The sequence below is a fragment of the Lissotriton vulgaris genome, unplaced genomic scaffold, assembly GCF_964263255.1.
Source record: "Lissotriton vulgaris unplaced genomic scaffold, aLisVul1.2 SCAFFOLD_2645, whole genome shotgun sequence".
In the NCBI taxonomy this organism is placed as follows: domain Eukaryota; kingdom Metazoa; phylum Chordata; class Amphibia; order Caudata; family Salamandridae; genus Lissotriton; species Lissotriton vulgaris.
The window spans coordinates 47,813-58,685 of record NW_028248992.1 but is presented as its reverse complement, the minus strand read 5'-3'; the positions used below and the strand labels follow the sequence as shown (position 1 = coordinate 58,685).

The window sequence follows — 10,873 nt, the reverse complement described above, 5'->3', positions numbered from 1 at the left end:
GGGTGGGGTGGCGATAGATGAGTATGAGCGTGAGGGCGCCTGTCTCTGTTTAGAGATCAATGACTAAGTTGTCAAACTCTGGCAGAGCCAGAGAGGCAGTGGCGATGAATTTGAACTGTTTCTGTATAATGGCTGCTACCCCACCCCCCGGATGGCTGGATGAGCGATTGGCGTTGAGGAGGTAGTAGTCTTGGGGGAGAGCCGTTAGGATGTCTGGGAGGGAGTCTGAGGTGAGCCAAGTTTCAGTGACTAATAGCACGTCAGGTTTTTCAGTAGTCAATAATATAAATATATCCAGCTGGTGTTTTACCATGGAGCGTGTGTTGAGGTATATCACCCGAAGCGAAGTATCATTCCTGGGTGCTGGCGGTAGGGTGTTAAAGGGGAGGGGGGAATGATTTCACGCTCCCTCCTGCCAGGGGCGCTCAAAGCCCAACGAGAGATACCCGCAGACCGGATTTGCTCGTCTGCGCCTGGGGGGGGGGGCGGTATGCTCGGGTATTGTAGCTCTCTGAGGATCTTCGCTGGATAGGAGAGACTCAGAAGACTCCCACCTACATCTGGGAATTAACGAATCGGTAAAAATACCGATTCGGTATTTTACAGATTCTGTAAATTTACCGATTCGGTAAATTTACAGAATCTGTAAAATCTGGCCCCCTACATCTCAAGATGCCAAATACCGGTCGGAAACGGACGAATTCGGCCGTTTCCGACCGGTATTTGCCACCTACATCGGGCCCACAATTTGGCAAATAAACAACAAATTATCACTCAATTTGTTAAAAACGCGCGCTTTCGTAGTCAGAGCTGCGCGGTGGCGGCGAGCAGCGCTAGCAACATATACAATTGCCGGTTTGCTGCAGTGAGGAAGCTTTTAACTAGTGTCCCGCCTCCAGGCTCTGCCCCTAGAAGGCCGATTGGCTCAGGCCTGAGGGGAGAGAGCAGGGGGAGAACTGGCTGTGACTCAGGGATCGCAATTCGAGATAGGAGGTAGGAAATGGTAGTTTTAGATTTTTTTAAAACACACAATTTGGCAAATAAACAACAAATTATCACTCAATTTGTTAAAAACGCGCGCTTTCGTAGTCAGAGCAGCGCGGTGGCGGCGAGCAGCGCTAGCAACATATACAAGTAATAGACTTGGTTATATTTGTGTGTAGGCCTAATTCAGACATGAAGGATACAAAGGTGTTCAACAGTTTCTGAAGGACCTGGACTGTCCTAGCCAAGATGACACAGATGCCCCCATAAAGGAAGACGGTAGCGGATGGCTACCAGCCCTCAGGGATCAGGTGTGGCGGCAATAGGTTTATTGTCCAGATCATTAATATAGAAACTGGACAAAAAGGAGCCAGCACCCAGCCTTGTCTAACACCTTTTCTGAGCTTTATTAAAGAGGTGCATTCCCCACCAGGGTGAAATGTCATACTTCCTTCAACATCATCATGCAACTGAGCAAGAAAATGGTTGATATGTGGGTTAGCGCCCTTAGTTAATAGCATGTTCCACAACTTTGACCTGACTACATTGTTGAATACTGCAGTAAGGTCTATAAAGGCCAACTAAAGACAACCTTCTGTAATGAGGTTGTATTTGGACATAATTAGGTGGATGTTCAGGCACTGGTCAGCAGTATCCACTCCAGGACTGAAACCATATTGAACTAGAGTTAAGATGTTCTTCTCGAAAGCCCAACATTCTAGCTTGTCCAGCAGTATCATGCCCATAGTCACCCATAGTAACTATTAAAGATATGGGCTGGTAGCCGTGCAGATCACTCCTGTCCGCCTTTTTGAAAATCTGGACAATAATCACACTGAACCAGGATTTAGGAGGGTCGACCAGGGGCGTACTTGTGAATAATGATGTCAGTAGGGGAGCCCAGAATGCCAGATTGCCCTTGAATAGATTGACGAGGACATTGTCTGGCCCAGACACCTTGTTGCATGGGCACCTATGTATTGCCATTTTTACATCCTTGACAGTAAAAGTTATATCCTTTGTGCTGCCCAAAATAGTTGTTACAAATGCACTAACAGTCTTGAGAGATGTCGGGTCATTAAAAGTCAGATAGCTTGGTGAAATGACTAACCCAGGTTTTCCCTTTATTCTTGCTGTATCTTGCGTGCATGAATTCTAGAGTTATTAAGATGCTCTTAGTGATATATAGAATGTTAGAGAGAGTTTCCTGATCAACCAGGCTAGAGAAAGTTGGATGGCTGAGCTCGTCTGTCATTACAACTTACAAATAAACTACAACTCTCAAACTACTCAAGGATTTCATCTTCTTCATTGAAGAAACCACTTTCCAACACTGGCGAGGACTGGGAAAGGACAGGAACAGCTCAACTCCAAGATTGACGAACTGAAGTCATTACAAATGAATGACCAACCACTTACACTCTCTATAAACAACTACAAGCCTGCTCTCTGCGACGTTTATGGGAAACCTTTCCCTTTCATCAATCAAGCACCAAAAGTTTGACTGCTTGGAGCAAGAAGTTTGGCGGTTTGGCCATCTTCTACATCTCAGTCAAGTAAGATTTTTTTTACTTTCCGCCTCTCCCTACCTCATCCCATCATCTAAGCTCATCCTGACAGTGGTGAACAACTTTTTTTTTTACGTTTCGTGATTTGCATACCACAATTTTCTTTCTATTTTATACATGGTACAGTTACGAGCTAGTAACACCATCGCCCGTTTGTTTATTTTCAAACATGCTCCTTCTACTCACCTCTTGCTTTCCCTCGAGACATTTCCCTCGTCACGCGGCCTAATGCGTCCATACTGCATTCTTAGCTTCAGCCTTTGGTGATGTCTACTTCAGTTTCCTCGGTGACACGCAGTGCTCTCCTGGAACCCTGGCTTTGAGACGCAGTGTCTACATACAGCGCTCCTTTGGGAGGGAGGGCGAGGGGTGGGAGAAAAGTAGACCAAAAGTTGTTTGTGTGTGTAAAAGGCCGCTTTATTAAGACACAGGTGCACATTACAAATACAAACCTTGGCAACGCCTTACAAAACTAAACCTCACTAAATAAATAAATAACTACAAACTCAGCCCCCCGAACCCTCCCCCACCCCTAAAACATTTGAGCCCTCCCCCTCCCAACAATACATCAATAAACAATATAACAGCATTATAACATTACGTCATCAATAAAACATTACGTCATCAATAAAACATTTCGTCATTGATCAAACATACGTCATCGTTAAAACTTTATTCGTCAAACCACAATTGCAATAGCAACGGTCAGGTCCTCCATAACCATAAACCCTGCCTGACCCTGCACTCCTGCAGATACCCCCCTCACAAAACTGAACGGTCAAACCATGACCAACATACCCCAGCACTTGTCAAAGAAATACTTGAACTAATACTCAACCAGCAATCTGCCTAAAACCGTAACGATACACAAAAACACCGCACAGCACCTGTGTCTAGCGACGAATACAAATACAAGAAAAAAACCCCTGCACACCGGTGGCCCACAAAACAGCCTTTTCTTAAAAAAGAAAAATGGAACAAAAGACACCAAAAATGGGAAAAAACTAGGCAGCGAGGGGAAAAAAGAACAATAATGCAAAAAGGGGGAGGGAGGGTGGGACAAAAAAGCTACAAGCCCTCCTAGCCACCAGGTCACCAAACCTAAAATGGTGGCTGGTAGGCAGTGGTTGGGAGATTTATAATTGGGCTATGCTGGTCCTACTAGACCAGCCCAAATCTGGAACCTTCTGGCAACTTCTTAATGCAAACCCCTCGCAGCCCTCCCAAAACGCCCGGGGGAGGGGACCTCCCGGCGGTCGGCTCCCTCCCCCAAGCCCCCCTTGGGAGGGAGGGCGAGGGGTGGGAGAAAAGTAGACCAAAAGTTGTTTGTGTGTGTAAAAGGCCGCTTTATTAAGACACAGGTGCACATTACAAATACAAACCTTGGCAACGCCTTACAAAACTAAACCTCACTAAATAAATAAATAACTACAAACTCAGCCCCCCGAACCCTCCCCCACCCCTAAAACATTTGAGCCCTCCCCCTCCCAACAATACATCAATAAACAATATAACAGCATTATAACATTACGTCATCAATAAAACATTACGTCATCAATAAAACATTTCGTCATTGATCAAACATACGTCATCGTTAAAACTTTATTCGTCAAACCACAATTGCAATAACAACGGTCAGGTCCTCCATAACCATAAACCCTGCCTGACCCTGCACTCCTGCAGATACCCCCCTCACAAAACTGAACGGTCAAACCATGACCAACATACCCCAGCACTTGTCAAAGAAATACTTGAACTAATACTCAACCAGCAATCTGCCTAAAACCGTAACGATACACAAAAACACCGCCACCCAGAAAGGTAGGCGAGGAAGACATGCCTCCCTTTCTGCCCCCCCAACCGCGAAGCGAAAGAGAAACGAGAAAATCAACGCTGCATAGCCAATGCCCGGGCTAAGACCTCATGGAGCTCCAACAAGTAAAGATCCATGCCCACACGGGACAAATGAACTCCATCATCCCTAAAAAACTCAACAGACTCAAACTTAATGTCCCTGTGTGAAATCCTGCTGAAACCAAGGCTCCTACAGCAACGAGACACCTCTGAATTCACTTTCTTCCTAGCCCGATCGACAGCCCTGGGGTTCACAGCTCCTCCCCATATCCTACGGGGAATCAACTCTGTCCAAAAAACATGGCACCCAGCCCACATGTCCTTAATGAGGCCTAAATCTCGTTTCATAGCTCGTAGCAAAACTACACCTTTCGTAGCACATAGGTCATTTTCTCCCAAATGAATAACTAAAATATCTGGGCATAAACCGCCCACCATGTTGTTGTTCAAACAAGGGATTAACTCTCTCCAGAGCATCCCGCCTTTACCCTTCCAGATCACGTTAAACATTTGATCATTGAAACCAAGTAGATCTCCAAAATAACTCTTCGCTGCCTGGACTCTGGCCCACTTGACAAAGGAATGCCCCACTATCCAGACCGTTACCACCGAGGAGCGAGGCCCAGCAACGGATCCTGAAAAAGAAAAAAGAGTTAGAATCATGTGAAGGAGGACGACGCATGCGCCTCCTCAACAGAGCTCCTCACATAACGCTGGAAACAGTTGGAAGACCAGCGCCCCAATCGCATAATATCCCTCTCGGACCATCCTCTGTTAAAAGCCTCAGTGGCTGCACCTATTCGGAAAGAGTGAGTACCATAGAGATTGCCATCAAGACCTATGTGCTGTAGAGCTTTGCGCAAAACCATTCGCAATTGATAAGTTGTTACAGGGGTGCCATTGATATGTCGGAAAACAAGGACTTCATCACCACCCCCACATAATGAACGCCAGCGCCGCGCCAGTATTAGAGGGCAAGTAAGCTTCGGAGCACGTGCCTGCAACCACACACCTTTCCCTTTACCCGTCTGATCAGTTTTAGAACTGGCCAACCAGACGTGAACTCCCTCATCATAACAAAAAACGTCTTTCCAAAACAATCCACACTTATATTTCGACCCCAGCAACTATGATACTCTGAAGGCTCCAAAAAACATGAACACCATCAGCATCGAGAAAACACATGCCTCAAAATCATCCGAACAAACCAAAGGCAAAACTGTGATTAGTCTGGCCAGAACTTGCCAAGATAGGGGGGCTCTGTATCTACCAACGTGCCCTTGCTCCCTGGCCCAACCCTCCAGCATCCTCCTACCAATTTCCCCCGCTGATGGAGGATAGCCCCACAACAACTTCCCCATGAAAGCAATCCCCGCCAGTTTCCCAGCAATGGTTACTTTGGTTAAACCCTTATCCATGAGGTCCAGTATGAAATTAACAACATCATCTGACCGACGCGACAGATCCTCCCTTCTGACAGCACCAGATTCCAGGAATTCCTTCCACGCCAGGGAATACGCAGAACGCGTAGACACAGACAAAGAACCTACCACCAATTGTATGACCCGACCTCGCCGACGTGCCACAGATGACTCGGCATCGGAGTCGGGGATCTGTCTGCGTCCCTTGCCAGTCCACGGAATCTCCCCCACTGTGAACGAGACAGAGCATCCGCAATGTCATTGTCCACGCCAGGAATGTGTAAGGCACGAACGAAAATTCTCATAAGTTTCAACACTTGTTCGTCCCTGGCCGATTGGCGATTCACTATCTCCACAACAGCCATGTTATCCACACGAAACAGCACTTTCTTGTGTGCCAATTCCTCCCCCCACAGGGTCAAGGCGACCAATAAAGGGAACAGTTCCAGGAAAGTGATGCTACGACCACCATTCAACCATTCATCAGGCCAACGTTCTGCACACCATTTGCCATTCCAAAAGAGCCCAAAACCATCACTGCCAGCAGCATCCGAAAACATTTGTACATCCCACTGAAAGTCAACATCTCTGACCAAGGGAACACCATTGAAGGAATTCAGGAAAAACTTCCACATTCTCAAATCCTCCTTAACCCCAGCAGACAGACGAACACGATGGTGAGGCAATTGATGACCTGCCAAAGCCCTGCCCAGTCTTCTACAAAAAGTCCTGCCCGCTCTCACCACTCTGCAGGCAAAATTCAAATGGCCCAAAAGCACTTGAATCTCTTTCACCAACACTTTTCTCTTTGCCAACATCACATCCAGTAATTCAACCATGTTGACCCTTTTGTCCTCGGGCAGGCGAGCTGACATAACCACAGAATCTATTTCAATACCCAAAAAGGAGAGGACAGTGGCAGGGCCCGTTGTTTTCTCGGGAGCCAAAGGGACTCCCAGATCCTCCATGAGCCCTTGGAATGTGTCCAGAGCTTTCTGGCACTCCGCGGAGCCCGGGGATCCGACAAAGAAAAAATCATCGAGATAGTGTGTTACAAGTGAATGACCAGACTGATGGGAAAAGTACCATTGCAGAAAAGTACTAAAACACTCAAACAAAGCACATGATATGGAGCAGCCCATCGGCAGAGCCTTGTCCACGTACCATTTACCAGCGAATTGTATACCTAAAAGGCTCCAATCGTCCGGGTGGACAGGCAACAGCCGGAAAGCAGACTTGATGTCACACTTAGCCATCACAGCGGCTGCGCCCGCGGTCACAACCAGTGACATGGCCACGTCAACCGAAGAGTAAGAGACAGACACTGCCTCTGGGTCAATAAAATCGTTAACAGACGACCCTTCAGGCCATGACAAGGGTTGAATCAATCTAAACTGTCCCGGCTCCTTCTTCGGGACAACTCCAATTGGTGAAACAATCAAGTTAAGGATCGGCCAATCATGAAACGGGCCAGCCATCCTCCCTTCATGTACCTCTTTATTAAGTTTGTCTTGTACCACTGTGGCATGTTCAGAAGCTGATTTTAAATTGGCAGACCACCTCCATTCCCGAGAGCCTAGGTAACCTAGCCAGAAACCAAACTGAAAACCTTCCAATAGTGTAAGTTTTGCTGACTCGTCTTCGTAACCATGTAAAGCAATGCGCAACCTCTCTAACTTAACTGGTGTACGAGCCCTTGGACCCAGCACCCTTAGCACCTCTGTATCCCCTTCCCCCTGAAAACTGCGAGGTCGTACTTGAAGTTCCTGAACCCGTTTGCTTCCCTTTGGGGCTCTCAGAGGGTTGATTGTCCCAACATTTGGACAACGGATGTTTCCTACCACAACCTGAGCATTCATGTTTAAATTTACAATACTCTCTGGTGCAGGAGCCCCTGTTAAATTCCCAACAGAAACCAGACCCCGAGTGCATGGTCGCATTGACCCCCACCCCTCCCCGGGTGGGCTTCCCCTGAAAGGGCCGGTAAACTAATGGCAAACCACTGGCCGTGAAAATGGTCTTCCCCCCTGACGCTGACCCCATTGTATGTTGCCACAAGTCATTATCCAGCTCCCCCCACTTAGCCTCAGGATCCCAAGCCATCCTGGCCCTAAATTCCTCATCATACTGAGACCAAGCAAAACCACCCCCGGTGATCTGTGCCTTACGAATGACATCCATGTATTTAAAAAGGGACACGCTGCGCTCAGGGAACTTTTCGCAATATACACTGGCATAAATCAAGAATGCCGCTGTCCAGTTTTCGATATTCAAAGGCACTCTAGGGCGTTTAGCCAGTTCAAATTCCTCCTCTTTAGATCCCTCTTTAGACCGGACTTCCCGGTGCAGTAGCTTAAGGAGTTCCACATACTCACCATTCCAAATGCGTTCCTTGGTGCTTAACATTAAATGAGCACCTAAAGGTTTCGTAACTCCCATATAAGGCAATTTTTTGATCTTTAACTCCTTACTGGCCACTGGCTCTTTAACTTTGCTGGAAGCACCAGCCATAACACCACTTTCAACTTTATTCGTAACTTCTACCACATCATCTGTACCAACTGCAGTGTCTTGTACGTATCGACCTTTGACCAAACGGCTAGCACCAATATCTATTTCTGTGTCACCACCAGTACCCACAGACACCATCATAGGTTTGGCCTGTGTGGCTGATTGCTCACCTGGCAACAGAGAGACCACTCTCGATGGCTCCGCCCGTGGCGCCGAGGTCAATGCATCCGGTCTGCGAGGCGCCCTACCCGATGGGCCGTGCTCTCTTCTCCCTTGCACTGTACTCTGGACCACTGGAGCCTGTAAAACACTATGAGAAGCATGAGAGGGCACCCCCCCCTCTGTATCCCGCAATTCACCTTCTTCAGGACTCTCTTCATCGTAGTCCAACACCACTGAATCCACACTGGTATGCAACAAATCACCACGGGTCTTACCCAACCCGGTATCAACAACTTTACATTTCAAAGATTTTGAAACTCCATGAGGGGGAGCAGGCTGTACGCGCCTGTACCTCCCCGCGTGTTGACTCTGCAGCTCCATAGCCGCCGGCAAGGCCTGCCACCTATACCTGCTACTCGTTGGGGCCAGCGGGGTCACGCCAGACCCTCGTGTGCTGGCCGCGGCGGGATCCCTCGGTGGAACAGAGAGGGCCGCGCTAGGCATTCTCGTCGCTTCCCCTTGGCGAAAGTGGACTGGACCGCGCCCTGCCAAGTCTGGATCGCCGCCCCTATTCCTATCCTGAAAAGAAAAAGTTTGGACTGGTGTGCTAGGGTCCCTAAATGCAACACTCGAAACAGACCTTGACCTCCGTAAATTAGCATCAATAAACGACCCCTGACACCTCTCCAAAGAACGTCCCCTAAGGCCACCCTTCAAGGGCACTCCCCTAACCGGAGAGTCACCTATCATCTCCTCCTCATCACTCACATCCAAGTTAGCGCCCGCTGCCGCTGAAGAAGAGGCCTGCAGAGGGGCCCCCACACACCTCGAGTGGCCCTCAATATCCTTGTGAAAACCACGCTGCGCCAAACCTGCCGTACCGAAATGCTCCCAACCAGGAGAACCAAACATGAGATAAGGACCTCTAGCATCCCCTTACACAGGCCCTCCACTCACCTGTCTGGAAAACCCCTCACGCTCCAACAACGTATTTGATAAACCCACAGCCCCTGCAAACCTCACACCAGGATGAGCCAACCTCACAAAATCATGCACACCAGCCCCACCAAGTTCCCCCAACCCCGTGCCATGCGCAGGTGCAGACCCCCGACTCTCACCATGAAAGGCTCCATAACCCCCCTGTGACAATCTCCCGTCATCCCTCCGCAAACGGACACTCCCCTCCTGAAAACCAGGAAACACAACATCCCTTGACCTTGAAGAGTCCTGGCCCAAAACCCCACCAGACATAGAACTACTTTCACCCATCTGGGCCCACTCACCCTCCCCTCTGGATCCCCCCCCCAACAGACAAAGCAGCACCCACATAAGAACCAGGGGTAGAGAATAATAAAGGGCTGCCCACATTACCATCCAAATCACCCTGCGCAAAACCAACATCATGTGAAGCCAAAACCTGGCCATCATGAGGCTCCAAGCCCACCTGTCCTTCCAACCCACCCGGAACAGACTGGCTGCAAATTCTATTCTCAGTAACATGGAGCCCTGGTACAGGAACATTATAAGGGGTTAACAACCTTCTGGGGCCTGCGTCGATATCAAGCTGAGTCTCTGCCACAAAACGCTCTGACACACGTACATCCGGCAAATCATGCTGCTGAGCTGCCCCATGACGAACCTCCAATTGCACAGACCCCCTGCGTGCCCCACGCGTAGACACAACCAGCTCAGGCTCCACGCAGCGCTCATAAAGAGGGTCCGAAGGGGAGCGCTTCTTACTCCCTCTCCGCCCCCCCCTCCCTCGTTTGGCCGCCGTAACAGACTCTGCCTCAAACGTCTCCATAAACAAACCCTCTCCCGCCCGCACCGCCGAGGACATCAAACGCGCCCCTGCCGCCCCACCCGACTGCCTGGGAACCTTGCGACCTGCCGCCGGCGCACTTCCCTCCCCAACCGGCACCCGAGGACCTACCACAGTGGCCGGACGCGCTTCATTACCGCAAACAGCAGGAGCGCCTAACGCCTCCGGAGCTCCCCCTTCCCCCGCCGCCACGCGCGCCTGTAACGAAGGGGCCGGTTTCCTCGTGCGGGACCGGCCCCGTTCGCTTACCTGACCCGAGCGCCGCTTCTTGGGCGAGGAACACGCCAGCACCGCCGCAGATACGCCAGCAGAGGCCTGGCGCTGGGGGCGCGCCTGCCCCCCTCCGACCAGCAAATCCATGCGACCCGCCTCGGACAAGAGGCGCATGGCTTCCAAAACGCGGTAATCCTCCATGGTAATAGAATTAACTGCACAAAGTCACACAAAGCTAATAAGATTAACCCTGACAAAAAAGCTACAAGCCCTCCTAGCCACCAGGTCACCAAACCTAAAATGGTGGCTGGTAGGCAGTGGTTGGGAGATTTATAATT

The 10,873-nt window shown here is 49.4% G+C and overlaps 1 protein-coding gene across 1 annotated transcript; it reads right to left on the bottom strand.

Moving 5' to 3' along the window:
* Nucleotides 1-4,439: 4,439 nt before the first annotated feature.
* LOC147663747 (uncharacterized) lies at nucleotides 4,440-9,412 on the bottom strand. Its single transcript, XM_086950230.1, has 2 exons — nucleotides 8,509-9,412; nucleotides 4,440-5,041 (listed from the first exon to the last, which is right to left on the bottom strand). Exons 1-2 carry the CDS (start codon nucleotides 9,410-9,412, stop codon nucleotides 4,440-4,442), a joined length of 1,506 nt encoding a protein of 501 aa, XP_086806356.1.
* Nucleotides 9,413-10,873: the final 1,461 nt, after the last annotated feature.

Bases quoted from the DNA above. Each gene is read 5' to 3' on its own strand.
- LOC147663747 (XM_086950230.1), bottom strand. From the start codon at position 9,412: ATGTTTGGTTCTCCTGGTTGGGAGCATTTCGGTACGGCAGGTTTGGCG. The intron at 5,042-8,508 runs GTGAGCAATCAG...TTTCTTTTTCAG, and splicing joins AGTGGTCTCTCTGTTGCCAG to GATCCGTTGCTGGGCCTCGC.